We start from the raw sequence: 26,828 nt of genomic DNA on the forward strand, positions 1-26,828 counted from the left end.
TACTATCTATGATGTATGGCGAGCGCGGTGAGCAGTAAGGCGTACCAAGCGTCGGGTCGATCCGTCCCCGCCGCCTTGTTTCGCCATGCAGAAGGGCCAAGTTTCTGTAACTCTACTATCTTCGGCGAGGTGCGGTGAGAAATAAGGCGTACTAGGCTTCATGCTGTCATACTTTCTGAGCGGTTACCTGGAATGGGTGCCATAGCCTGTTTTACGTTACTTGCGTTTACCTGCGGCGTGCCCTCTCTCTCTGGCTCGCTCTGCTCTCGCCATGTCCTCCTCTCAAGGAAAGTCCAGCTCTTCCCAATATGAGCCTCTTTCACTACAAGATGATGGAGAAGGCTCCAGCGCAACTTTTGAGAAGCGCTCCTCCGAGGACGACCACTCTACCCCCTTGTTGGAAGCCTCGGACAACCTCCCCGCCCTCGCGCCATCCAAGCCCTCCCAGCTGCCCAAGCTCATCCTCTATTTCTCCTTCGCCCTAGCGCTGCTATCAGCTGTGAATGTCGCTCTCCTTCCCACTACACTATCAAAGTACCAAGCCTACCCCTTCTCTGACTCTGACCTCGAGGCCCTCCCCTATGGCGACGCTAGGCTGGGATTGGACAGGGTAGCGAAATTCATTCCCCCTCCCAAGGTCTATCACCACACTTGGCCGGATAGAATTGCACGAGTGAGCCGGAGATTGAAGAATGCCGTGTGGGGTCAGGGGGTGCAGGTCTATGTTACTGTCGAGGTCCGTACTCCGTACTTGCTCCTTCCTCATTCTCTTCACTGACGCAAGAGAAGGACTCGACAATTATGCGCTTTCCCATCTCCCCCACCGGCGTCAACACCTGCGCACTCTCCTGGCGGCCACCTCCCGAGTTCTCTCCGCGTGCCAAAGACCTCACAACCAAGGGAGATATAACAGAAATTGAAGTCTGGCAGCTTATCGCACCCTCAGACATCTTGGCTAACGTCTCTTCCACTATGGACGAGCTCGATTATGATACCTTATCGTATTCGACCCTTCCCGTGCGCGGGGAGCTGCTCGGCGTACTTGACCTTACAGCCAAGCCGAACAGCACAACACTGGAGTTCGCCTGTCCCCGCGGGGCGGAGAGTCTAGTAGTGGAAATGAGGTGCCAGCGCGTGGCGTGTCATGTGAGCTTTATGCAAATTCATATAGCACCGAGCTTTGGGTTTGAGTTGCTTGAGAGAGCATAAAGTGTTCAGATAAACTTCACATTTCTCAACTAGCTCAACAAAAGCAATCAAATAGCATTCATCCGAATAAGAAATTCTTTTCATTCCAAAAATCACCATGGCCGTGGTTATTTTTGGAAGAAATCCAGCTGGTTGATACAGTCAGATGTCCTCGTTGGAAAATAACCGTCCATGGTGATTTCTGGATGATCGCTGGCAAAAGGGTGCGTGTTGCAATGGATGAGAAGGATTTCTTATTTGTGGGAGATGTAATGACTCATGAGGATAGACATGACTCTAAAGATTCTTAAACTCGGAGGAATCGACCTCGTACTTATAGAAAGGCATCGGGTCAATCTAGAAAGCGGGGTCGTTGGGTAGAATGTTCTTTTACTATCGCGATGAAGCGTCTGCCGCTTTGGAATTTTACCTTGATAACTAGTACCACTTCGTACCCTATCTATAAAAGGTCCTATACCAAGAAGTTGAAGTTTCAAGAAAATTGCCGGCAAAATGTCCCAGAGTTATCTCAATCCAAATACTCCGGAGTCCGGTAGATGCCTGAAAGAGTGGGGTGGGGCTTTGTCATAGTAAAAGAATGTCACAATATCAACCCCCAGTAGCTTACCCCATACTAATCTTGCGGTAGTGTGTGGCACTATAAGATGTCCCCATAGGCAGCTCTTCGGTTGCTACTACGCAAAACCCACTCGGCCATATTGTGTCTAACACCCATCGAGCTGCACTCACAACATGTCCACTCAACTCGACGCCGCCTCAATCGCCCGGGTCTCCTTACACGACCCCGCTCACTTCAGCATCCAGCACTCCCAAACCATCCACCGCCTAGTGCTCCTGCAGCATTGGAACATTCCCACTGACTCCAAGGTGCTGGAATTAGGATGCGGGCAAGGAGACTGCACGACTGTCCTTGCCAATGCTGTAGGCGAGCATGGTAGAGTAGTGGCGGTCGATCCGGCGGATTTGGATTATGGTAAGTCCTCTAGCTTTTCTGACCCTGCTGCCTGTCCTGGGTCGACTGATAGCCCCCGCAGGTGCCCCATATACTCTCGGCCAAGCACAGGGTCACATCTCGCAAGGCCCGCTGGGTGGACGGATTAATTGGGTCCAACAAACCCCCCTGGACTACCTCTCTTCCCTTTCCTCGCCGCCCGCCAGCGAAAGTAAGGCCTTCGACGCGACAGTGCTCGCCCACTGCCTATGGTACTTCGCCTCCCCATCGCTTATCCTTTCCACCTTCCGTGCCATCAAGCAGCACAGCAAGCGTCTCCTCCTTGCTGAGTGGTCGTTAGTAGCGACACACCCCTCCGCCCAGCCTCACGTGTTAGCTGCGCTCACCCAGGCAGCGCTGGAGTGCCGTAAACCTAACAGCGAATCGAACGTCCGCACGGTACTGGGCCCAACGCGGCTTACCGAGCTGGCCTTAGCTGCTGGATGGCAACTGGAGAGCGAGGCCCTCGTGCAAGGTGGGGAAGGGTTGTTAGACGGACAATGGGAAGTCTCTGCTTGTCTTTCTTCCTCTTTCGAAAAGGAAGTAGAGGAGCTAGTGGTTGATGAGAGAGAACGGGCCGTGGCTATTGCGTCACGGGATGCGTGTGAGGCAAGCTTGAAGGGCATACAAGGGGGCCGGAAAGGAGTTAGGGCTATGGATGTTTGGGTTGCTAATTTCGTCTGATTGGGCGAGCTGAGCGTGTCCGACTCCTAGACCTCTTCTAAGCCCGATCTCTTGATCGAGATTTGCCGTGGAAGATTGCCTAAAGAATATGTCTTGCTGCGATATATCAGATTAGGATCCTCCGAAAGTTGAAAATTAGGTGCTCCCGACTTCCTAATTAAAAATCCGGTGTATGTTGGCAGTATATTTGATAGTTCATGGTACTGGTATTCCCGCCAAGAAGAGGCTTGTAGCGTGCATGCACTAGCGTCCCTTCTCGGCCGGGCCGGCATGGCAGGGTAGAACGGAATCGAAACAGCAATTAAAAACAACCTTACATATCAGAACCAGGTTGATACTAAAAAATGAGGGAGCAGAAGCATTTGCAATAGACCTCCGACAATCCGGCAGAAAACTCGACTAATGTATCTGAAGCCACTTCTTGGCAGTAATACCAAGACCATGAATTATCGAATATACTGCCGGTATATACCGGCTTCCTAATTAGGAGATTGACAGCACCTAATTTTCAACTTCCAGGGTCCAGCGGACCGCAATGTTGAGACAACACTAATGCACGGGCGGATTGCACGCCTTTATTTTGCCAGTCGAAAAATTCATTATTAGGAATAGGCGGTCTATCAAAGCGGTCAAAAGTGGACATGCTGGGGTTACTAATGCCTTCGACCTCATGGGGTAATTATATAGACGGCCTATGGAATTACAAAATTGTCCGACCTTTAGAAAGCTACACATGCATAAATGCTTATCTTTGGTCAAATTAACTGCCTCGGCCGCGCATAAGCAAGTCCAGGGGTCGGCATATAACCCCTGCTACTTCGTCCAGAGATTCGAAATTTGGGATGAACTTCGGATTCTGGCAGATATTTTGAGCCAGCGATAGGAATTACCCTTGCCCCGATGTTTCTCTAGATAATTATAGCTCCCATTATTCTTCCTTCCTAGCAGAATGCGTGACATTCTACCATCACGCCATCTTGCTGGTCCCCTTTCAGTACTCATTCCCCGAGTTAGGCCAGCTACGGCCAGTTTCTATAACCGCCAGTGCGCCACGATATTTTCAATAGTAAGTTTTGACCTAGCTCACCGGATTTTCATCATTTGCTCGTTACTATACACCATTCAGTCAGGCCTCGACACATGAGCTCTTTGAATCCAATTTTAACGCTACTTTTGCGAGATGGCGTCCGATGTTTTGCAAACGCTGCAGTTCTGGAATATGCTCTAATACGTGCATGACAGCTATCGACCAATCCCGCGCTTATATGGCGTCGCTTGCGAGGGTCCGTATTTTTGGAAAAGAAATTTCAAGGGGCCGGTCAATGCATGCTCGACGTCAAAGACTCAAGGGACGCTCTTGTTCGTGTCAATCTGACCTAGACCCGCTAAGTCGCAGGCTATATTCCAATCTTTGAACAAAGCTGAGAGAAAAAAACGTATTCACTATCTATCGATGTGATTGTAAAGTATATGCCTGGGCGCACGTCTCTTCCGCTCGGCCAAAAGACCATTATCTATAGTAGTGCAATGCTTATATCCTACCGTAGTGTATGCAGGTGCGGGTTCCTGACTTTCCGGGTGACCAACCTATAGGGGACCAAAGAACCCATTTGGTAGGGTCGATGTGAATCTGACCTGGGAGTCGATTCTCACAAGACTGGATATCTTTGGACTCGACCTGATCTCGAGTAAGAGAACAGCCCCGAATCACCTGCGTCATCTCGGGAGGATACACAACCGCTGCAGGGATGTCCGCCTATTCACTCGGTTCCAGGCGTTGATAAGTTGACAAAGAGCAGGAAGATCCATGCAACGCTAGCCATAGCGTCACCGAGTAACCACGAGGCCATTTGTTGATGTTAGTCTAGACTTTCTCGGGGATAAGAAAGATAAAACCGTTAGGCCGTAAAACCGAGCCCCACACTACGGACTCTGGAGTAATGGCTGCGGTATGCGACGCTAAGAGGTGCTACTTAATATAATCAGTCTCAGCAGCGACCAACCGCAGGCTCGTAATTCTCACTCTACTACAGTGCCAGATCAAACACGGCGGAGACCCCGGATTTCTTAGAGAGAGAATGGCATTCCCATACAAGCATTTCTTGGTTATCGGCGCGACAGCTGGAATCGGCAAGGCCCTTGCGACTCGTTTAATTGAGTCGGGGGCTAAGGTCACCGCCGTGGGTCGGCGGCAGGACCGTCTGGATGAATTCGTGCAGACTTTCGGGCCTACACATGCGAAAGGCGAGCGGTTCGACATTGGAGAGTTGGTCAAGATTCCAGATTTTGTCACAAGGTACGGTCTATTTCCCGAGGTCCTTAGCCGGGGCTTTCTACATACTAACGGGGTGATGGACAACAAATAGGGTGATGAAGGAATCGCCAGATATTGATTCCATTGTATTTAATGCTGGGGTGCAAAACCCGTACGATCTGGCAGATCTCGACAACTTTGATCTGACGGCGTTTCACCAGGAAGTGAAGATCAACTTTTCCAGCTTCGTTTCTCTCACCCACGCCCTTTTGCCATATCTTCAGAAGAACCCGAACCCAACTAGTTTCATCTTGTAAGACGCCTACCCGGCCGCAATCTGCGGCAAGAGCTAATGGATGTATCAGTACCGGCTCGAATTTGGCCATCGTGCCTGCCGCCACGCTTCCGGCGTACTCAGCATCGAAGGCCGCCCTGAATGTCTTTACTCTCTGTTTGCGGGAGCAACTGCGGCACTCGAACACCAAAGTGATCGAGATTTCTCCTCCACCGGTCCAGAGTAAGGCAACCCTGGCCCCATAATGTTGATATTTCAGTGCTGACCTTTAGCTATAGCGGAATTGCACGACTACATGGGAGAGGATGCGGGTCGCCAGTTGGGAATGCCCTTGGACGCATTCACGCAGCAGGTTTATCAGGGACTGATAATTGGCAGTATTGGGCCAGAAGACACATTCAACGGGATTGTGGACAGCCGTCGCACTGCCTTCGAGAACCTCTCCAAGATGATGCGTGGTGGGAAGCCCTAGACAGGCCGCAGATCTACGGACGATCAAGAACGCTGCGTTCTTCGATTAACCTAGAGACCAGCTGGAATGAATGCTACTTATGTTTGAAATCTCTATGCCATCAAGTCTTTGTATTTACCTTCAGTTCATGTACCCTCTCTTCGCCTTTTAGTAAAGCCTTGGGACGCTCGAGGAGCGCCTTGATGGCAACCATCTGTGGGCCACTGCGGTACATGGAACTACTGTAGAATGCATACCCCGTAGGCCATGGTGATCGTGAAATAACAAAGAATCGAGTAGCCGGTCCATTACAGACGCGGTCTGGGAAAACTGGTGCATCTTCTCAGGGGCTAGTTACCAGGTAACTAGTTTTACCGTAACTGAGTGACTGATCACAGCGGTAGCCCCACCATTTAAGCCAGTATTCATAGTCCAACATCCCCGCGATTTGTATGGAATAGACGGACTCAAGCCACCAGGGGTCACCACCCCAACAAAGTTGCCCCTCGCCCATATACATATCCTGAAGTCTTCCGCACCCACCCAGAAGGTTCTGTGGGAAATAATGGGCAATACAACTCTGGCCTCAATCCCTCAGTCCACCAACCCCGATGTGGTCGATTGGGAAGGCCTAGATGATCCCCTGAATCCGATGAACTGGCCCCTGAGAAAGAAAGTCGCTATCACCATCACCGTGGCACTGCTCACTATTTTAACGTATGAGACTGCTTCCCAGGCCCCCTTCGTCGGTAGTTCGGAAACTAAAACGAAGAGAAATCCTAGGCCACTGGGATCATCAATTGTAGCACCAGCTGCCTCCCAGATCATGGAGGAATTCCAGCAGCCCTAGGATGATGAGTTGCGTGCATTTGTAGTCTCGGTCTACGTTCTTGGGTACGCTTTTGGACCGATGATCCTCGCCCCTCTGTCTGAATTATACGGACGCAACATAATCTATCATGTCTGCAATGTACTCTGCCTCCTCATGACCATCACGTGTGCCCTGGCTCCTAACCTTCTGGGCTTCATGGTGTGTCGTCTGCTGGCCGGCACGGCTGGCAGTGTGCCATTATCCATCGGAGCAGGATCGCTCGCGGATATGATTCCCTCAAAGAACCGCGGGTTGGCAATGGGTGCTCGGTCCTGTGCTTGGACCCGTGACAGCGCCCATAGGTGCGTATCTCCTGACGCCTGGAGCATACTGACAGATACAGCGGGCGGATATTTGGTAGTCTCAAAGGCCTTTGATGCAGGCGCCAACGGTTACTGTCGAGGAGAAGGGGTCGGAGTAGTCGTGCTCAAAACCCTCCCTCAAGCTCTTGCTGATGGAAACGAAGTCCTGGGATGTCTATACGACGTTCGACGAGGTTTCCGAGAAGAAGCTAGTGAACGACATCCTAGTCTTTCACCCTGTCACAGGTGAACTGTTTGCCATGGTCATGGGCGCCACCTTTCATAGTGTCGCTATGAAGTCACTCGTCGCCATGCTGGCGAATCTCAATACGCCTGGTGTGAGTCTGGCGAATACTCAACCTGCGACAAATGGAACAAAGGGGGTGAAGAACAGCCAAACTTTGAATTCCGTACACACCAATCTTCATTCCACAAATAACCGGGATAGTGGTAGCATTGTTGGTATTGAACAGAACCTGGATTGGATTCTTAGTGTACTACGGCAACTACTCAGCTCAGCGACTGAGATTCCTGTTAACGAGATTGCACCAACCACTTATCTGGCAAACATTGGGATCGACGCGCTCATGAGTACGGAAGTCTTGAGCGATATAAGGCGACAGTTTCATGTTGATATTCCGATCTCCGAATTCATCGCTCTTGACACGGTTCTCGCCATCTCGAAGTTCCCGCAGCATGCATTTGAGCACACTCTACTCGCATCCACGGGTTCCAAATTCGCCGAATGTCTTACCCGGAAAGCCGACCTACTGGAGATATTCTTTGGCAGTATCAAATCTAGAGCCTTGCTGGAAAACGTCTACACCAACGCCCCTATGTTCGCCGCTGGCTCAGATACGCTGTGGCGCATATACCACCCCTACTTTCATCATTCACGGCACAGAAGACGATCTTATTCCCTGGAAACAGGCAGTGAGAACTTTTGAAGCACTGCGACAACGCAACGTCATTGCAGACCTCCGCATTCTCGATGGTGCAGAGCACCTTTTCGATCTCTACCCACCTTACAAAGATGATTTGCAGGCAGCAAAAGTTGTGCAGGATGGATATGAATCTCTTCGTAGGCACGCTGGACTGTGATTAGATCTTGTGCGGATATTTTGGCACCCATCATATTATACTTAGAAAGAGCATTACCCTTGTGGATATATGTGTTATTTGTTATGTGAGGCGAGATAAACTGTCGAGTTAGTCGTGGCACTAAGCATTACTGCAACTTTGTGAGGATAGGGCCTAATCTGAAGTGGCAAATTGACAAAGGAAACAATGAAGAACCAGCAGATGTGACGTAACCTAGAGAAACATTGATGTTTATTATGGCGGGCAGAACCCTTAGGCGGTAGGAAGCAATGAGCCAATATGATAACACAAAACAGTCCAAAGGCGGTCTAAATACTAATTGTTTAACAAACTCGTGCAAGCCCATTTAACTTGCCATAAGTGATTGTAGAGCGAAGCGAAGTACAGTAATTAAGTCATAGCCTCGTGTGCATGTCATATCACCAGGTCTTGTCACCTATAGGTCCCAAAATCATTGAAATTATGTCACGTGAAGTGTTATCGGCTAACTTTGGCAGAATAACCCAACCGGCAGAATAAATACATCAGTCCCTAGAGAATGAACCATCATTATATTCCCCAGAGCTTCTAGCCTTACACCGAATTAGCTTCATGTCGTTGATAGATCATTGGAATATTTCATACAAACAGAATACAAAGCTTTTCTACATGTTACGAGATCAGGCCGTGTTTGCACTATTTACAGTGCTGCAGCACCCCCGCAGCACTGCACTACCGAACCAAGGGTCCAGTACTGCAGCGGGACTAGTGCTGCGGCACCAGTGCTGTGGGATTTCTCAAGGCCTAAACTGTTAACTAGTTAGTTAAATAGACTATATTCGAAAGGATATTAAGAGGATAAACACGGTTGGCACAGTATTAAGAGCTATACTAGCTTCCTAGTTTTATGTTGGGACAGAGAGAGAGGAGGTTACAACATACAGGACGTATTGAGGAGCTGAACCCAAATAGGCAAAACTAACCACATACAGTAGTTCACAGGTCCGCCGTTTCTATGCATAATTATCTGGATCTATTCCCTTTTTGTTCTTTAGTGCTGTTAATATCAGTGGGCTGACAACGTAGCACGTGAGTGATTTGAATAACTTGGCTAGAGACAATATTGAAGTTGTTATATATGACACATGACGGATGGCCGGACTGGCGGGCCACTTTTCTTTTATAATTAGCTCATCCGCACACCCGAAGATGAGGCCACCTCGAGGTATTCATATTTGAAGCCGGTGAGAGTACTGAGTACTCAGGTCAAGAGTCTAGTAACTATATACTATGGCAACATCTACACTAGCTCAATGAAGGATACCGGTGTGTGCCGGAAGACAAGTATGTATTACACAAGGTGGTCAATCCATTTGCGCACTGAATATCGAACTTTTATGTATACTAGTCAATTCTCTTTGGATTGCCTACCTGTCGTATGTCCGGGGTATAAGCGCCCGTATAAAAACAGCCGCAGGGAGACATGATCCCTGAAAGGTGAGTAGGTATGAAGTATGAAGAACTGCATATGTATGTAGTATAGCGCTTGGCTTAGCTTTCGCAATTTAGATTAGAGATATCACTACATGAAGAAATCCCCGCATATCAGAGAACAAGGCATTGTCATACATAAATATTAATACTCCGTGAATCTATCAAAGATGTCAAAGTGGATTGATTCATGACGTTAGTGGGGAATCCAGACTCACCGCATTATGCGCCTCCTTGAATTCTGTTTCTTCTGTTTCTTCTGTTCTGTTTCTTCTGGTTTTTTATCTTTTTTTAATTCTTTTCTTTGTGAATTCATACTATAATCCATTCCTACAGACTATATTCTCCATATCTTACTCGGCCAGACCCCCATGTTGGGTTAAGTTCTGCTCCTTGGTCCTTCGGCTTCGGGTCGGAATTGCCCCTAATCTTCCCGAAATTCTCGTATTTGCCATTCTTCATATAACCTCAACCTCAAAATGTTACCAAAAAATGTCCAGAATAAGGCATTCGTTGCAAGGGTGAGTGCAATTCCGCTAGATCTCTGTTTTTGTCTGATATGCACGGGGTCGGTACATTGTTACGTTGCCGAGGCTTGCATTATGTGTATGTGGGTTAGGTTGATTGGGGATTGTTTGACCTCATATGTTACATGAAGTATAAGAAATATAAGATGCCTAAATCGCATCGTCCGCGCGATACTGCGTTACTCTGATCGCGCGTTACTGCGTTTGGGACTACTATATCTTCTGTCTTGTTTACCTTCTGTCTCTTCTCTTTCTCACAACTCCCACAATCGGACATTCTTTCAATATTCATCTGGCTTTTCTTCGTGAAAGGCACAACTCAGAATGTTCGCCGTTAACTTCCTTCCGCAGTCCGACGACTCAAAGATATGTGTTGTCATGGTGGGCCTTCCGGCCCGTGGCAAGAGTCTCATCGCCGGCAAGGGTAAGTGAACCTGCCATCCGTAAATGAATGTGAGACTAACTCCGCGACTAGCCATGCGCTATCTGGGTTGGGTCGGTATCCCTGCCCGTGTCTTCAACGTTGGTAGCTATCGCCGCTTCAGCAACCCGCAGCCAGGAGCCGCCTTCTTTGACCCCCACAATGAAGAGGGTGAACGCATGCGCCGAGCTGCCGCAGAGGCTGCCATGTCGGACATGCTTCAGTGGTTCAAGACCGGCAAGGGTATTGTCGCCATCTTGGATGCCACCAACTCCACCAAGGAGCGCCGCAAGTGGATCTATCAGAAGTGCACTGAAGCTGGCATTGAGGCTCTCTTTGTGGAGTCCATCTGTGATGACGAAGATCTCATCATGACTAACATCAAGGAAGTCAAGACGACCTCCCCGGACTACAAGGGTCAAGATCCTGAGGTCGCTGCCCTTGATTTCCGCAACCGCATTCGCAACTACGAGAAGGTGTACGAAACCATCGACGAAGATGAGAAGAAGTACACCTACGTCAAGCTCATCAACGTGGGATCGACCGTCATCATCAACCAGATCAAAGATTACCTGTCCAGCCGTCTGGTCTACTACATCCAGAATATTCACATCAAGCCTCGTTCCATCTGGCTCTCCCGAGTAAGTCAAAACAATACAGTTTCCAACCATTATGTGAAGCCTTACTGACGAAAATAGCACGGTGAATCCGAGTTCAACCTGACTGGCCGTATTGGAGGCGACTCGAACATCTCCGAGCGCGGCGAAGCCTACGCCCGCGCACTTCCCGAGCTGCTGCGCAAGTCTGGTGTCCCTGACAACACCAAGATCGTAATCTGGACTTCGACTTTGCGTCGTACTATTCAGAGTGCCCGTCACCTCAAGGCTGCGACTGGCTATGAGAAGCTGGAGTGGAAAGCCCTGGACGAACTTGACTCGGGCGTTTGCGACGGCCTGACCTACGAAGAAATCGCTGAGAAATACCCCGAGGATTTCGCTGCCCGTGATGAAGACAAGTACAACTACCGCTACCGTGGCGGTGAGTCCTACCGCGACGTCGTCATCCGCCTTGAGCCCATCATCATGGAACTGGAGCGCAGTGAGAATGTCATCATCGTTACCCACCAAGCTGTCCTCCGCTGCATCTACGCCTACTTCATGAACGTGCCCCAGGAGCAGAGTCCCTGGATGGAGGTGCCTTTGCACACTCTCATCAAACTCACCCCCCGCGCTTACGGCACCGAAGAGCAGCGCTTCAAGGCTGATATCCCCGCTGTCTCGACCTGGCGTGGAAAGGGCACTTCGGCAAAGCACCAGGAATTCCCCGCTGAGGGAGGAAAGAAAGAGGACACTGAGACCAAGCACTAGGGGAGTGTTGATCTGCATCGGCGCGGCGTCACCTGGATGTGGGGGGAATTCGGATTGCATGAGATATTCAGATACCACAAACATGCTTTTCCTTTCATTATGCGTTAGTTAGCCTACTTTAACTGAACAATATTATTCTTACAAATCACTTTTTACCGCGGGTTCATTGTAATATTCACGCGTTATCGGAAAGTTGAAGTTTTCGACACTTGAGCGACGACTGAGCGACGACTGAGCGACGATTAAGCGACGACTGAGCGACGGCTGAGCGACGACTAAGCGACGCCTGACTCTCAGTTACCGCTCACTTCTAACGCGCGTTACATTCTAATTTGTTTCTATCAGAGAAAACTTGTATGAACAAACGACTAGAGAATAGGGCCCGCGCGGCCAGATCTCGGGATATAGTTATGCTGACTCAGAACTGACTCAGCTCGGACGTCATGCGGAGAGCTCCAGCAGCGGCGCTCCTCGAACCTCCAGTGGAAGGAATTGAAGACAGCACGCCCATGTTGTCAGCATTCACCGCGCGGCCGCTCGTGGAGCTCAAGCCGCGCGACAAGTCTCGCATTGAATCAGTCCTAGCCTACGGTGACCGCCTCCTCACTGGTTTGAACAATGGCAACCTTCGCGTCTACCGCGTCACTGACGACGGCAAGACCGAGCTCCTTCGAGAACTAGAGAAATTCTCCCGATACAAGATTGAACAGCTTGCCTTGATTAAGGAGGCTAACGTACTAGTCTCTCTTTCTGGTGGTTATGTCTGGCTCCACGATGCGCAGTCGTACCAGCTTGTTGAACAGCTAACCCAAACGAAGGGTGCTTCTGTATTTGCCATCACGTCGAATGTTGTCAATGATCCCGATACAAATGTGCCTGCTATTGTTTCCCGCTTGGCAGTCGCTGTCAAGCGGAAAATTCTCATGCGGGCGTGGCGCGACATGGAACTGGAGCGGGATACGGCTGAGCTGAGCTTGGTTAGTGGGGTCAAGACTCTCACCTGGGTTGCGGCTACGCGACTAGTTGTTGGACTAAACTCGAGCTTTGTCATGGTCAATATCGAGAATGGACAGTCCACGGACCTGGCTGGGCCGGGCAGCATTGAGGAAGCAGGCCGGTTCACGGGTGTTGGCGCCGCGAGCATGAGTTATATTGGTATGGGAGGCATGGTGCCGCGGCCACTTGTGACGAGACTGCGTGAAGGTCAGATTCTTCTGGCTAAGGATATCAACACGAGTTTCATCGATATTGACGGCCAACCTCTTGGTCGGAAGCAGGTGCCTTGGAGCCATGCCCCGGTGGAGCTTGGATACTCGTACCCGTTTCTGTTGGCTTTACATGACTCATCCAAAGGTGTGTTGGAGGTACGAAACCCGGAGACCTTGTCGCTACTGCAGTCCATCCCGCTGCCGTCGGCTAGTATTTTGCACATTCCGCAGCCGAATATCAGCCTCGCCCATGCCGGTAAAGGGTTCCTCGTGGCGAGTGATCGCACAATATGGCGTATGGAAGCCCTGAGCTATGATACCCAGATTGATGCTTTGGTTGAGGGTGGTTATCTAGATGAGGCTATCAGCTTACTCGGCATGCTGGAGGATGCTCTCTTACGGGATAAGCCTGGTCGACTGCGCGCGATAAGACTTGAAAAAGCGCAGAGCTTGTTTGCCTTGAACAAGTACCGGGAGTCTCTAGATCTTTTTACCGAGGTGTCTGCACCTCCCGAGAGTGTCATTCGCCTCTACCCTCGCTTGATCGCGGGCGATCTCTCTATAGTCCCGGAGTCTGAAACTCTGAATGGAAAGACGAACGGATCGAGTGATGGGTCGGGTGATGATGTTGCTGCTGGGCAGACATCAACACACGCAGCCTCTATTATATCATCTGTGCCAAAGCCTGATGAAGGAAGCGAGGCTAGCAGTATCCGTGGAGACGACAAAGGTACGACAAGCTCCCCTTTTTTTTGAATATATGCTAATTAATCATAGGTCTTCGAATCGCTGTCCGCGAGCTACAAGGATACCTAGCAGATGTTCGCCGACGCTTCCAGCGCTTCCTCAACCCCGACGGATCTCTCAAAGCTGCTATACCAGTCGAAGCCACAGATGAGGCAAGTGACTCGGTTCTTAAGTTACTAGATTTCCCATCTCCCGATGAGTTTGCCTCACGAATTTGTGCCAAGGCACGGTTGGTTGACACCACTTTGTTCCGTGCACACATGTTCGCGACGCCATCACTAGCTGGATCCCTCTTCCGCATTGCCAACTTCTGCGATCCAGAAGTAGTCATGGAGAGACTCGAGGGCACTGGCAGATATAACGACCTAATTGATTTCCTTTACGGCAAGAAATTGCATCGCCAAGCACTCGAATTACTTCAGCGCTTTGGACAGACAAATAACGGACCTCTGAGCGGCCCGACACGCACAGTCGCGTATCTTCAAAACCTACCTCCGGATCAAATTGGCCTGGTACTCGAGTTCGGAGAATGGCCACTTCGTGCCAACCGCAAGTTGGGAATGGAGATATTCCTGACCGACACTGAAAATGCTGAGACATTGCCTCGTCCACGGGTCCTCGCATTCCTTGAAAACATAGACACCGCGCTTGCCATTCAATACCTCGAGCATGTCATTGATGAATGGAACGACATGACGCCGGACATACACCAGCGGCTGCTCATCTTATACTTAGATCAAATTACATCCAACGAGCAAGGGGAATGGAAGGAGAAGTTCTTGACGATGTTGAAAGAGAGCGAGCAATACTCGCCAGCGAAGATGTTAGATCGGCTCGATCGAGAGGGTACATTGCGCGCTACTCCTGTGAAACAAGCCATCACTGACATATCCCAGATGCCAACTTCTACGAAGCCCGAGCTATTTTGTTTAGCAAGATGGGTCAGCACCGACAGGCGCTTGAGATCTACGTCTTCAAACTTGCGGACCACGAGAAAGCGGAAGAGTGAGTGATATGTGACTTCACCAAGAGCAACAATTGCTAACACCAGAAAGATACTGCAACCAGGTCCATCTCGCCGAAAAGGCCGAAGAAGAGAATTCCATCTATCTCACCCTCCTTTCCCTCTATCTCACCCCACCCCACGGCTATGAGCCCCAAAACGACCCCGCGATTGAACTGCTAGCCAAACACGGCTCACGCCTCCCAGCCGACGCCGCATTGAAACTCATCCCGGACAAACAGGCCGTGGAGAAACTTGAATTCTATTTCAAGGGCCGCATGCGCGCCGCAAACTCAATTTTCAATGAAGCGCGCATCGTGGCAAACCTGCGCAAGGCACGGGATATGCAGATCCAAGCCCAGCTCGCTCTCGGTGAGGGAATTCGTGGTGGAGGCACGCGGGCTCGCCACGTCACTGTCACCGAGGAGCGAATTTGCGGCGTCTGCCATAAGCGTTTGGGTGGGAGTGTGATCAATGTTTTCCCCGAGTAAGTCGTTTTCAGTCATTTGCTTTTGGTTTGTTCGTCGCTAACTTGTTTTCCAGTGATACGGTGGTTCACTTGGGGTGTGCCAATCGAAGACCCAGTGTTCGAGTTGGGTAGTATGTTTGCTCTCTGCATCTGCATTCGCGAGGTCGGTGTTGTGCTCGTTCTTGTTCATGGTCGTCATGTCATGTCCGTTATTTTATTTTTATTTTTTGTTCTCCAGATCAAGCTTCTCTGTTCATTTGGTTTGTTTGGTCGATGGAGACTATCCCAGCGACTTTGATACCCATAGCATCTGCCCATTTCAAGATACATCCGGTCATGCAAATCATGCATCGTCCTCAACAACCTCCTCTCCGTAATTTTCCTCCTCCTGAGCTTCCTGTGCTGAGATCTGGCCCTGCACTTTGTCCTCTTCCATGCGCTCCGTAAGGAAGACGTTGATCTGCTCCTGCAGCTTGGGCACGAGCGACTGCAGCGCTGAGAGGTGGGCTTGCTTAGCCGCTAATGTGCCGGTTGTGGTTGATATCACATGCTCAAAGGTCTCAGTGGCATGAGGGGCGGTGTAGACTGCAGTCAAGCTCGTGTTGGAGGCCATTTGAAATTTAACAGGGAAGTTGGGGAAATTGTTGGCCCTGGAGGGGGAGATGGCAGAGAATAATGTCCCAAGCTATCCTACCGCCTTTCTTACCGCCTTTTCGCTGATCTAAGCCCGACCTCGGGACTTGGCACTGCTTCCCCAGGGTCTCAGGGTCCCAGTCCTTCAGGTACGGCTGAATACGAAGTTATGTATTACTCGAGGTACTTCGTGGACCATACGGTAGCATTGCCGAGGCTAATATCTGTTGGGTTCTGTTCAGGCAGTAATCCCTAGTCTGTATCCGGCCTGGATGCATACTAGTAAGAAAGTTGTGGAAATTGGAAAAAGGAATACAAGTGCAAGGGATGACATCAAGCAGTTAACTGGTCTACAAATATAAATCGCAAGGCTATAAACTCCGTTGAATCTAGATCAAAGCTTAGCCAAGTCTCCGCATCTTTCGTCGATCTGAGATTCTGCCAGATAAAGGTAGAGGAAGGGATCGGCGACTGCCCAGATGTGGCTTTTGTAACGTTGTAAACAAAAAACTTCGCTGAAAGATAACCTGCCTGAAAGAGACAAAGACAGAGAGAGCATGGGATATTCATTATGAATCCTACCTTCCGATCCCCGAACTCGCCTGGGCGTCAAGTACCTCCTGCCCCTCGCTACCCCCGACCTCCATCTGATGACGAAGAGGAAGACGACTCCGATGAGGACGAATTGGTTCACCCCGGATCCTCCGGTAGTGACGCTTCTTCCAATGTGACAACCGTTTCCGCCGCTCCTCTCACGCCGATCAATACTCAACAGTCCGGGGGTTACTTCCCCCCACAACCACGATCGGCCACTTCACCTCATCACCCTATGCCAAACCCAACAGCTCGACGGCCCTCCGGCCGGGGTCCCTCCGTCGAGCTACCTCGGCACCGATCACGGCACCACTCACAGGGGTTCTTCGAGCCTTCCCTGCCGACCGCCTCCTCCGACCAGCTCCCTACCGTGTCAGCATCCCGTATCGCCGCCCAGGCAGCAATGCAGCAGACAAAAAGGCAACAAAATGTGATGCCCCCGATAGAGGATGGTTCTCGTCCCAGGCGCAGTGGAAGCGGCTCGCCTCCTCTCATACCCGCTCCGTTGCGTGTCAACCAACCCTCCCCGCAACCCCCTCCGCCACTAGGGAATGTGGCCACGGCAGCTGCGAATGTGGTCTTCCCGCGAGCCGGTGCTGCGCCGGTAGAACCACAGCCCGAGAAACAGAAGAAGAAGAAACTCTTCTCAAAACCAAAACATATCGGAATCAGCAGTCATAAAGATGTGAGCAAAGACCGTGGTCTTCCCTCTCCGAGCAAGATCAGCGGGTTATCGCGCATGGTCAGCGGCTCGGCTACGAATTTGACCGACCTGTCCTCGAACAACTCGATGTATAATCTATCCAATGCCTCCGTGAACACTGTGGTCCCCGCAGATCGTCCGCCGCTTCCAGAGAAGGAAAAGGATAAAGACAAGCATAAGCATCATTTCCTATCGAGGCAGAAACTCAAACTAAAAGATCGCGTCGAAGACCACTTCAACCTCCCTCTATCATCGGCTTCGAGTAATTCCCGTCCGGCAGACCCAAATGCCCCACAATCTTTATATTCCTTTACTCCTGCGTCTCCAGCTCCTGGTGCGACATTTGGCAAGTCGGTCAGTGGGTTAGATCTCCTGCATGGTGGTCGAGCGCTGCGTGAGAAGAAAAAGGAGGAAAAGGCGCTCGCCGAGTCGGAGCAGATGGAATGGCTGGCCAATAATACTGGCGGTCCTACGCCACCTGGCGGCTTCCCAGGTCCGTCTTCAGTTGGTAGTTCGGGGACATTCCCTGAGTCTATTCTTCGGGAGACCTTGCAAGGGTTTGGGTTGAATAATATGACCCCAGAGGATGCGTGGGACTTCCTTAAGGCGAAGCTGCTGGTCATCTTCGATGGCGAAGACGTGCGCATTGCCATTGAAGATCTCAACAAGCTAGTGCTCGTTCATTTGCAGCGTTGCGTGGTTAAGAGGGCTCCTGCGTCTATTGTAACGGACTTGCAAGAACTCTTGCAGACTGGATTTGCGACTTTGAATCACAGTTCGCTGATTGGCCTCCCAGATGAAAGGTTGATCCCGCATCTGGTCCAGGTGTGGCTGCTGGTGTTTGGCACAATTCTGCCATTCATTCAGGCTGTGTTTCTTCCCTTGGATCTCGAGTTCAAGGGCTGTGGACCCTTGATGACTAGCCGAGAAGCCGGTGAATTCTGGGGTGCACTGCCTTTCGGCGGAACACTCGATGTGCGAAGTCTGGTCTTGATTGCCTTCCGTGACTGCATGATCCTGAATCGCTACGATGCCCTTAAAGCAACCTTCTCCCGGCTCAGCCTGGACTCCATCAACACCGGATTCCCGACACTCAGCGTCACAACTAAGAGTACCGGCACTGGAGGCCGCCCTGGTACTGCAGCCTCGCTCGATGCCGGCTTCGGTAGTTACAACTCGCAGTCATCCACGCTTCTCAGCACCGTCGACAGTTACTCCTCCGACGGCATTAGCGCCATGACCAGCCACCCACGTCCAACGAGCAGTGACTCTCGCAGTCGCGCCGCCTCAAACACATCTTCCAACGCAGATCCCCTCTTCTTCCAGTCCATCGCATCACCTCCAACCTCTAACAAACGGCCTACCATCATCCACCGCGGCCCCACTGACTCCTCCCACGTCATCACAGAGACCGTCGGCCGCATGCTGCAATGCATCAGCGTCCTTGCCAGTGTGCAAACGGGCGACGCTGCCCAGGAGCGGATCGAGATTCTGAGCAAATCTCTCAAACACAACTGGCTTGGTCGCGGCCGCACAGGCCGTGATCGTCGTGGCTTTGTCGGTGCCAAGATCCGGCCTGTAATGGTCGGCGGTCCTCCTGTTATTGATGATGGAGATTCCCTCACGACGGCTGGCATTAGCATCGGTGCGAGTACTAGTACAGGGGGATCCCGGGGCCGAGGTGACTCGTCCTCCTCAGAATGGAGTTCCAATGTCCCAGGGCCCGCCATGAGTGTGCGTGGTGGTGTTAGACGAGAATTGAGTGTTCTATAGCTTTGTGTGTTTTCTTCTAGCTACTCGTTACGATTGTATGTATGACGGCGGGTGGGTACCTTTTGGCAAGGGGCGTTTCTGTTTTATAAAGGAATTGATATCCTCGGGCATTGCCCAGCAATTTCATCTACGAATCATATACTAAGCATATGCCAACCGGCAAGTACCGCCCCGGAGGATGATAGTAAGATACAAGAAGGGCCATTGGGCCCTACCTTTATGATAGGAGATGCAGAGGCCAATAAGATCGGAGAATCGATCCTCTACTACGTAGTCGACCTAGATATAAACTACGATACTATTCTACTCTGTAGGGAATTGTGTGAATCGTACAATTTTTCTTTTTTTTTTGGTTTTTTTTTTGGGGTTTTTTTTTTGGGTTTTTTTTTTTTTTTTGAATCCAACAGTACTCCGACAAGTCAGTTGTCGATACGTACCCAGGGCTCGGCCAACTAGCCACTGGGTAACATTCACAATTCAACAGAGGGGATGGCGTCTCACCACGCCATCCCCTCAAACAATCAAGAGAGAGGGCTTACTCCCGAGCCCTCCCCTTTCCCTTGACATCGACCTTACCAGCCTCCTTGAGGTCCTGGTAACGGTACCGGCAGGCAGTGGAGAGAACCTTCCAGCCAATCTGCTCCGAAACATGCTGAGCGATGAGCACAAAGTGCCCATCATTCAGCAGCTGCGAGCCAAATTGCTGCAAGGCCTCCAGAATAGCCGCCTATTGAATAGAATAGTTAGCAACCAGATCAACTGAGATTGAGGTCAGAGAAAGGGTAAAGTGAATACTTACGTCGAAACCAGGCCAGGGACCAAGCTTATCCACGATCCGTCCCCAGCGCCTGGTCACTGCCCGCCATGTCATCTCGTCCTCCCATTCAAATCGATTCGCGTTCCACGCCTCCGCGACCTCGCTCCACCTTACCGCAGGATTCCCCTGCTTCATCTGGGACATCATCTTGTCCCCTTTCGATGCTTCCTCCCATGACGCCGGCGGCTTGTTGCCCCGCCTTCTTCGTTTGGAGGCGGGTTGCTGGGCGCCGGAGGGTTGAGGGGGCCCGGGAACTGCTGTTTCGGTCTGAGAGTTAGTACTAGAATGAGGATTGGATGATCCTGATGCATACGAAAGCTTTGACTTATTCGCGGGACGGCGACTTGTCGAAGCCGACGTGGAAGGACCAGACTCAGTCTTGGTCTTAGTCTCAGTCTTGTTCCTAATCGAAGTGCGGCGTGTTGCGGTCGACGCAGGTGGGGGCATCTCAATCTCAGGCTTGACCGTGGCCTTGAGCGAGGCGTGGCGTGTTTTGATAGACGCAGGCTGGGGGGTCTCGGTATCAATCTCGGCAGTCGTCTTCGGCGAGGCGCTGGGTTGCTGTACCGAAGCGGAGGTTCGGGCTGAGACGGAGGTTGAGGGCACCGGAGTCGAGCTCTTCTTTTTGGTTGCACGGCGTCGGGCACGCTTTGCGGGTCTGTTTGATGTTGGGGATGCTTCCTCCACTGACGGCAATGTCTCTTCAGCAGATTTAGCACGTTTTTCAGACTTAGGTGTATCAGCTTGAGATGGGCCAGGCAGATCGCGGGCCTTGTCAGCCAGCTCGCGGTCCATGGCAGCCCATTTGAGGTCCATCGCAGCTCGTTCGCGGTCCATGTCAGCTAGCTCGCGCTCATTGGCATCCCAAGCCGACATGGCCTCCATGGCAGCCCGTTCGCGGGTCATGAAAGGCGGATTGAGGGCCATGGCAGCCCGTTGGCGGGTTATTTCAGGCAGATGATCGCGGGTCATGTCAGCCATATCGCGGGCCGTAGCAGCTCGTTGGCGGTCCATGCCAGCCAGAACGCGGTCCATGTCAGCCAGAGTCAGGTCTACGGCGGGCAGATCGGGGGCCATGGCAGCCCGTTGGCGGGTCGCTTCAGGCAGATCGCGGGCCATTTCAGCCAGAGAGAGGTCCATGTCAGCCATAATGCGGTCCAGGGCAGCTCGTTCGCGGGCTATGTCAGCTGGTTCGTGGTCAATGGTAGCACCAGGCAGATCGCGGGCCATGCCAGCTAGCTCGCGCTCATTGGCATCCCAAGCCGCCATGGCCTCCATGGCATCCCGTTCGCGGGCCATGTTGCGGTCCATGGTAGCCCGTTCGCGGGCCATGTTGCGGTCCCTGGCAGCCTGTTCGCGGGCCATGTCAGCCAGCTCGCGGTCAATGGCAGACCCAGGCAGATCGCGGTCCATGGCAATCTGTTCGCGGGCCATGTCAACCAGATCGCGGTCAATGGCAGCCCGATCGCGGTCACTGGTAGCCCGATCTGTAGTGTGTAAGAAATCGAAGTCTAGGTTTGCAGTGGCAGACTTCAGATCAGCAAAGAGACTGTCAGTATCCTGATTGTTCAGCTTTTCCAGCTCTTCTTGTATGCGCTCTTGTTGGAGGTGCTCATTGTCCAGGATGTCTTGGTAGATTTCATTCTTATCCTTTTTCCATCTGGGATCTCCACCAGCATCTAAGTTCAGGAGCTCCTGCTCATCCGCGAGAACGCGTTCGTACTGTTCAGTAGATAAGATGCCCATGGGGTCAGTGGTCCAGCTGTTATCGGGAGTCCTTTGGGGGTAAGTGTAGTGGGACGGGAGCACATTTGGATCTTCGAATAGGCCATCATATGCTGGTGGACGTTCGAATCTGTCAACTCCATATTCTACTGGACGGTAAGGCTGATAATCATTCAAGTAAGGATCAAAGAATGGAGCCATGGGGTCATCCATGTCAATGGAAGGATCCAAGTAAGGATTTGCATCGTCCCGGGGTGGCGAGGGCACGAAATCGAGGTAGCCAGTGTAGTAGGAAGGATCCTCATAGTTGGTAGGAGGCAATGGTGAATCGGGGATATCATCCAAAGTAAGCTCGATGCCAGTGGGATCGATGCCAGTAGGATCGATGCCAGTCGACTCATGAGATGTGCCCTCATCACCAGATTCAGGAAGATCCATGATGGACTCAAGGATGAAAGGTAATGTGGTAAGTAGGTTTCAGCTGATCAAAGTCAATATTGGATGCTTGGTTTGGTTTGATAGAGGATGAAAGATAATCACTGTTGATGGAGTTGGATGGAACAGTCGAGTGAGTGGGGTCCAAGATGGACTAACGAGGACTGTGATTGAAGGTGCCTCGACAGAAAGAGAGGCAAGACTCAGGTCCTGAGAGTGTCCTTGTACAATGTCAGAGTCTTGGGAAGCAAAAGAAGAAGTGGAGTGTTGCAAAGGACAAGAAGGAATGGGGTGTTGGAAAGCACAAGAAGAAGTGGACTCTTGGGAGTCCTCACGAGGCCTGTTGTTTTGAAAATGAATCTTACTTTAGAAGTGGCAGTGGGAGTCGCGTCCTGAACGCGTTGGCAGAATCTCACGAGAGATATCGCGAGAAGACACAACTGTCCTCAGTGATGAACTTGGGAGGTCTCTTGATATGAAGCAGATAGAGAGAAGTGTTCTCCTTCGAATTGGACAGGAGCAAGGTTGATCAAGTGCAGATTGAGAATGTTAACAGAGTCAGAGTTGGTGCGAGGAGAAAGATGAGTGGTGCGAAAGAGACAATGTAAACAATTAGACGAGGGGGCTAATCGACGTATTAAGCACAACCTCGACGTATTAAGTGCAAACAGCAGGACTCTGTTTGAGTGATTGGGCCACCTGAGGTGTCTGATTCAATCGATGGTGTGCCTCTTGTTTCCTAGCCAACTAGACCACTAGCACAGGGGAAAGATATCTTCTAGTTCTGTCCATTGTGTCAATCTTAAGAGAGATGAGGTCGTCTCGAAGTTCAGCACCAGAGAACTATTCATGCCATCAGGAGCATTCGATGTAAATGATCAACCAATGGTCACTTTCCTAATTAGGCTTATAGAGGCTCTGATCAGCCCTATAGCTTCTAGCTTCCCTAGAAGTTACTACAGTTACTTTACTAGTAAGCTGTCTAGCAAGTCTCCGTGTCTATCGCCGTGTCGAAGGTGTTGGTAGTTGAAGAACAGGGTAAACATTGAATTTATATTCCCCGTCAACCTCTTAGTGTGACGTCCAAGTAGCCTACCTCGACATGCTCGATCTTTATATATATCTCGACTTTATAGTGGATACACTATACCATATTGACCTATCATATTTGATACTTCGATTTGATTGGATCACTTTGCTCTGAAGATCGGATTGATATTCATACCTTGCTAATACTAAGACCATTAACTTAGTGCTTTAGGGTGACACAGGGATATTCACCAAGTCAGTGATGCCTTTGTCTAGAGCCATGCAATAATGTCTCCCATAGCTCTAGGACTATTCTACTTCTGAGTCATATCTAGTAATGACCCCCATTATACAGCTGTTCAGCCTTGGCGCTTAATATCAACAGCGGATTCGCCAGGGTTTAGGGCTAAAGAAAAAGTAAAACAGATTGCAAGACAGTTAGGCCTCCAAACTGGGCAGTTGAATAATAAGTACACCGTATATTGACAAGAATAGACCGACAGAAATTCGTGGGGCCGACTGATTGGCTTCAGGGCTGCAGGCTGCACAGCCTGCGCATCGTGATGCGTCGTGATGCGTTCCTTTCACATAAAATGCGTCTCACCCACAGCGCCATTCTCTTTCTTCTCTGCATTTTTGTCTTTCTCTTTTCTTCTTCGTTTTTCCGTATTTTTGCTATTTAATCCATCTATTTTCCCTTTATATTGTCCAACTTGGGTTAAATCTCCAACTCTCCAACTCTCTATCTCCAACTCCCCGGCTTACGGCCCACAGCTCACAGCTTCCAGCTTCCAGCCTACCGGACTGGGCTGTCATGGATACATCTTCTACCCCAGCTGAGGCCAAAGATGAAGTTGTTCCATCAGAGAACGTGAACGGCTCTGCCCAGTCTACAGAAACCAAAGAAGTCAAAGACGCTGCTGCCGCCCCCGCACCCGAGACAGCCCCTGCGTCCACCCCCAAAGTGTGCAAAAATAAAAAACACAAAAAGAAGAATAAGCAAAAGGAAGAGAGTGACAGCTCCTCTGAGTCTTCTTCTTCGTCTGAATCCGACAGCGATGCCGATTCTGAATCCGACTCCACTGAGAGCGACGCCGATACCGAGAAGCGCAAGCGGCATCGACTACGAAAGGCGCGTGCGCGACGTGCGACCAAGGATAAGAAACGTCGCAAGAAGAAGAAGCAACAACGGTCGCGCAAGGCTGAGGCATCGGATTCGGAATCTGACTCTTCCTCGGAGGCAGACTCGGAGTCTTCTACGGACTCCGATGATGAGATAGATGACAAGGCGTTGCGAAAATTGGTCGCCAAGCTCAAGCTTAGCAAAAAGCGAGCTAAGAAGCTGCGGGAACTGGCTTCTGAAGAGTTAGCCGCGAGCGATTCTGTGGGCGAAGCTCGCCGCGAGAAGCGGTCTAAGAAGAAGAAGCCCGCTTCCAAGGTGGCCTACAAGCGTGTAGATCAATGTGAGTTTCTCTTCTTCTTTCTTCGTCTTGCTTGTCTCTCATGCTTGGAATTTTCGTTGCTGACTTGTTACAGTATGGGACAACACCATTTACCAGTACAAGCTCACTGAAACTGTGGATGACCCCGATGCCGACGAGTGGGACCAGTATATTTTCAACATCCGTCGCAAGTTCAACTGGGAGAACAAGTATCTCGAGACTGTCGTCGATATCAAAAGCAAACCCCTTCGCGATGCCCTTTCCAAGATCATGGATGGTGTCAAGGGCGTCAGTCTTGTGCAGGAGCCCGCCGTCGTCGATCCCAACATGTTGTTCCTGTATCTGGAAGAAACAAGGCAGTACATGAAGAGCTTGAAGAAGCAGTCGCGCAGCGAGAAGAAGAAGAAAACCAGAAAAGCTGCCGCCGTCAAAGCTGCGCATCTGAAGGTTCTCGTCAAATACCTCGACACCGACTACGCAGACATCAAGAAGACCCTATACCCACTGCTCGAGGCCAACACGATCACCTTCGATCTGCTGTGGGCCCTGTACAAGCCCAACACCATCGCTTACACCCCGACCTACGGCAGCACAGATGAGCCACGTGCTTTCAAAATCGAGTACGCTGTCAAAGAGTCCTCTTTCGTGAAGGGTCAGTGGTACAGTGTCGATGGTCGTTACCTCGAGTACGACGGCAAGGACTACGGCTTCGGCACTATGTCCGCTGAAGTCGACGCCTTCAAAGGCGCCCGCAAGATCACCAGTCTCAGCTGCTATCCACTGAAGTACCACCGCGACGCTGAGGCTCTGCGTGCCCGTCTCGTCGAACGCGGCAAACGCTTCGTCTCCCTCCGTGGCATGAACTACCGCTTCCACAAAGGCATGGCCTTCTACAAGAAAAAGCGCTCTCTCATCATCAAGGTCAATATCAATGGCCGTGTCATGATCGACCCGGCTATCCACCGTCGCATCAACCCTAACTATACCATCTCCACTGTCCGTCCCAAAGATCCGGATCTAATAGATCCTAAAGAACTTGGAGTCAGCGACGACGAGGGTGATTATAGCGACGGCTGCTGCTGTGGCGGATCAGACTCGGACTCTGAGCATGGCGGTAACTCTGATGCTCCACGGATGATGTACAAGGTCGTTGAGGATAAAGATGGATGTGCACGTGTCGTTGAGGTCGAAGTCGACGAGAACGGCACTGAGGTCCAGAAGGAGAAGATGGACCGCATTGAAGGTGCCACAGATACCAAGGAGCGCGAGTTCACCGAAGAGGAGCTTCTTATTGCCTCTCCTGTGGTTCTGGGCTTCGCCTTCAGCGAGAAGCTCTGGCTTGAATTCACCATCTCCGGTATCAGCGATATCGAGTGGGATAAGGAAGCCTTCGGCTCGCTTGTCCTCCCGTCGAACCAAAAATCCATCGTCAAGGCCCTCGTCGAGTCGCATGCCTTCCACGCCGCGCAGAACATCGACGACGTCATCCAGGGCAAGGGCAAGGGTCTCGTTGCCGTGCTGCATGGTCCGCCCGGCACGGGTAAGACCCTGACGGCAGAGGGCATCGCCGAGCTACTCCGTCGCCCGCTGTATATGGTCAGCGCCGGCGAACTGGGTACTGACCCGCGGACGCTTGAGGCGGAGCTGAACAAGATCCTGGATATCGCGCACTCCTGGGGCGCGGTGCTCCTCCTCGACGAGGCAGATGTTTTCCTCGAGAAGCGCACGATCCACGATATCCACCGCAATGCCCTTGTCAGCATCTTCCTCCGTCTGCTAGAGTACTTCCAGGGCATTCTGTTCTTGACCACCAACCGCGTCGAGACCTTTGACGATGCCTTCCAGTCGCGCATCCATGTCGCCTTGCGCTATGGCGATCTAACTGTCAAGGCGAAGAGGAGTATCTGGAAGATGTTCATAGAGCGGGTCCGCGCTATCGATGGCGTGCATATTGCTTCTTTCTCCGAAGAGGACTACGACATGCTTTCCAGGCACACGCTGAATGGGCGACAGGTATGTTTTACTGTTCTATTTCTTCTCTCTATACAAATACAAACTAACCAAACTATTCCATCAGATTAAAAACTCCGTCCGCACCGCACAAGCCCTGGCCGTCAACGAGCAAGCGCCTCTGTCCATGGATCATATCAAGAGTGTGCTCGAAGTGGCCGAGACATTCGATCAAGACCTGCGCGGCGGAACGGGATACCTAGACGCCATGCGGAGCTATACTTGATTTGATTTGATTATTTCCGAATATCTTGGGCAATTTGGATGCTTACTATGAATATCGTTGCGGATCTAGTA

At 51.0% G+C, this 26,828-nt stretch overlaps 11 protein-coding genes across 11 annotated transcripts; 9 read left to right on the plus strand and 2 right to left on the minus strand.

Moving 5' to 3' along the window:
- Nucleotides 1-271: 271 nt before the first annotated feature.
- On the plus strand, nucleotides 272-1,209 carry LCP9604111_1678 (uncharacterized protein; the record flags this gene model as incomplete). The annotated part of the gene is made up of 2 exons (XM_039069070.1): nucleotides 272-736; nucleotides 790-1,209. 2 exons carry the CDS (start codon nucleotides 272-274, stop codon nucleotides 1,207-1,209), a joined length of 885 nt encoding a protein of 294 aa, XP_038931805.1.
- A 732-nt stretch (nucleotides 1,210-1,941) lies between these two features.
- On the plus strand, nucleotides 1,942-2,884 carry LCP9604111_1679 (class I SAM-dependent methyltransferase; the record flags this gene model as incomplete). The annotated part of the gene is made up of 2 exons (XM_039069071.1): nucleotides 1,942-2,182; nucleotides 2,244-2,884. The coding sequence occupies 2 exons, from the start codon at nucleotides 1,942-1,944 to the stop codon at nucleotides 2,882-2,884; spliced, it is 882 nt and encodes a 293-aa protein (XP_038931806.1).
- A 949-nt stretch (nucleotides 2,885-3,833) lies between these two features.
- Nucleotides 3,834-5,905, plus strand: LCP9604111_1680 (oxidoreductase, short-chain dehydrogenase/reductase family; the record flags this gene model as incomplete). Its single annotated transcript, XM_039069073.1, has 5 exons — nucleotides 3,834-3,950; nucleotides 4,918-5,180; nucleotides 5,251-5,451; nucleotides 5,504-5,655; nucleotides 5,712-5,905. 5 exons carry the CDS (start codon nucleotides 3,834-3,836, stop codon nucleotides 5,903-5,905), a joined length of 927 nt encoding a protein of 308 aa, XP_038931807.1.
- A 544-nt stretch (nucleotides 5,906-6,449) lies between these two features.
- LCP9604111_1681 (uncharacterized protein) lies at nucleotides 6,450-6,734 on the plus strand (the record flags this gene model as incomplete). Its single annotated transcript, XM_039069074.1, has 1 exon — nucleotides 6,450-6,734. One exon carries the CDS (start codon nucleotides 6,450-6,452, stop codon nucleotides 6,732-6,734), a length of 285 nt encoding a protein of 94 aa, XP_038931808.1.
- A 135-nt stretch (nucleotides 6,735-6,869) lies between these two features.
- Nucleotides 6,870-8,004, plus strand: LCP9604111_1682 (acyl carrier protein; the record flags this gene model as incomplete). The annotated part of the gene is made up of 2 exons (XM_039069075.1): nucleotides 6,870-7,166; nucleotides 7,222-8,004. 2 exons carry the CDS (start codon nucleotides 6,870-6,872, stop codon nucleotides 8,002-8,004), a joined length of 1,080 nt encoding a protein of 359 aa, XP_038931809.1.
- A 2,475-nt stretch (nucleotides 8,005-10,479) lies between these two features.
- On the plus strand, nucleotides 10,480-11,943 carry LCP9604111_1683 (bifunctional nucleoside/nucleotide kinase/histidine phosphatase family protein; the record flags this gene model as incomplete). Its single annotated transcript, XM_039069076.1, has 3 exons — nucleotides 10,480-10,579; nucleotides 10,631-11,217; nucleotides 11,275-11,943. The coding sequence occupies 3 exons, from the start codon at nucleotides 10,480-10,482 to the stop codon at nucleotides 11,941-11,943; spliced, it is 1,356 nt and encodes a 451-aa protein (XP_038931810.1).
- Nucleotides 11,944-12,386: 443 nt separating this feature from the next.
- Nucleotides 12,387-15,502, plus strand: LCP9604111_1684 (putative vacuolar morphogenesis protein AvaB; the record flags this gene model as incomplete). Its single annotated transcript, XM_039069077.1, has 5 exons — nucleotides 12,387-13,881; nucleotides 13,929-14,744; nucleotides 14,795-14,903; nucleotides 14,954-15,388; nucleotides 15,445-15,502. 5 exons carry the CDS (start codon nucleotides 12,387-12,389, stop codon nucleotides 15,500-15,502), a joined length of 2,913 nt encoding a protein of 970 aa, XP_038931811.1.
- Nucleotides 15,503-15,713: 211 nt separating this feature from the next.
- On the minus strand, nucleotides 15,714-15,983 carry LCP9604111_1685 (uncharacterized protein; the record flags this gene model as incomplete). The annotated part of the gene is made up of 1 exon (XM_039069078.1): nucleotides 15,714-15,983. The coding sequence occupies one exon, from the start codon at nucleotides 15,981-15,983 to the stop codon at nucleotides 15,714-15,716; it is 270 nt and encodes an 89-aa protein (XP_038931812.1).
- A 591-nt stretch (nucleotides 15,984-16,574) lies between these two features.
- LCP9604111_1686 (uncharacterized protein) lies at nucleotides 16,575-19,073 on the plus strand (the record flags this gene model as incomplete). The annotated part of the gene is made up of 1 exon (XM_039069079.1): nucleotides 16,575-19,073. The coding sequence occupies one exon, from the start codon at nucleotides 16,575-16,577 to the stop codon at nucleotides 19,071-19,073; it is 2,499 nt and encodes an 832-aa protein (XP_038931813.1).
- Nucleotides 19,074-19,608: 535 nt separating this feature from the next.
- On the minus strand, nucleotides 19,609-22,053 carry LCP9604111_1687 (uncharacterized protein; the record flags this gene model as incomplete). Its single annotated transcript, XM_039069080.1, has 2 exons — nucleotides 19,609-19,800; nucleotides 19,873-22,053. The coding sequence occupies 2 exons, from the start codon at nucleotides 22,051-22,053 to the stop codon at nucleotides 19,609-19,611; spliced, it is 2,373 nt and encodes a 790-aa protein (XP_038931814.1).
- A 1,840-nt stretch (nucleotides 22,054-23,893) lies between these two features.
- On the plus strand, nucleotides 23,894-26,757 carry LCP9604111_1688 (ATP-binding protein; the record flags this gene model as incomplete). The annotated part of the gene is made up of 3 exons (XM_039069081.1): nucleotides 23,894-24,542; nucleotides 24,616-26,534; nucleotides 26,599-26,757. 3 exons carry the CDS (start codon nucleotides 23,894-23,896, stop codon nucleotides 26,755-26,757), a joined length of 2,727 nt encoding a protein of 908 aa, XP_038931815.1.
- Nucleotides 26,758-26,828: the final 71 nt, after the last annotated feature.

Source organism: Penicillium roqueforti (genome assembly GCF_015533775.1).
Source record: "Penicillium roqueforti strain LCP96 04111 chromosome Unknown scaffold_02, whole genome shotgun sequence".
Lineage (NCBI taxonomy): Eukaryota > Fungi > Ascomycota > Eurotiomycetes > Eurotiales > Aspergillaceae > Penicillium > Penicillium roqueforti.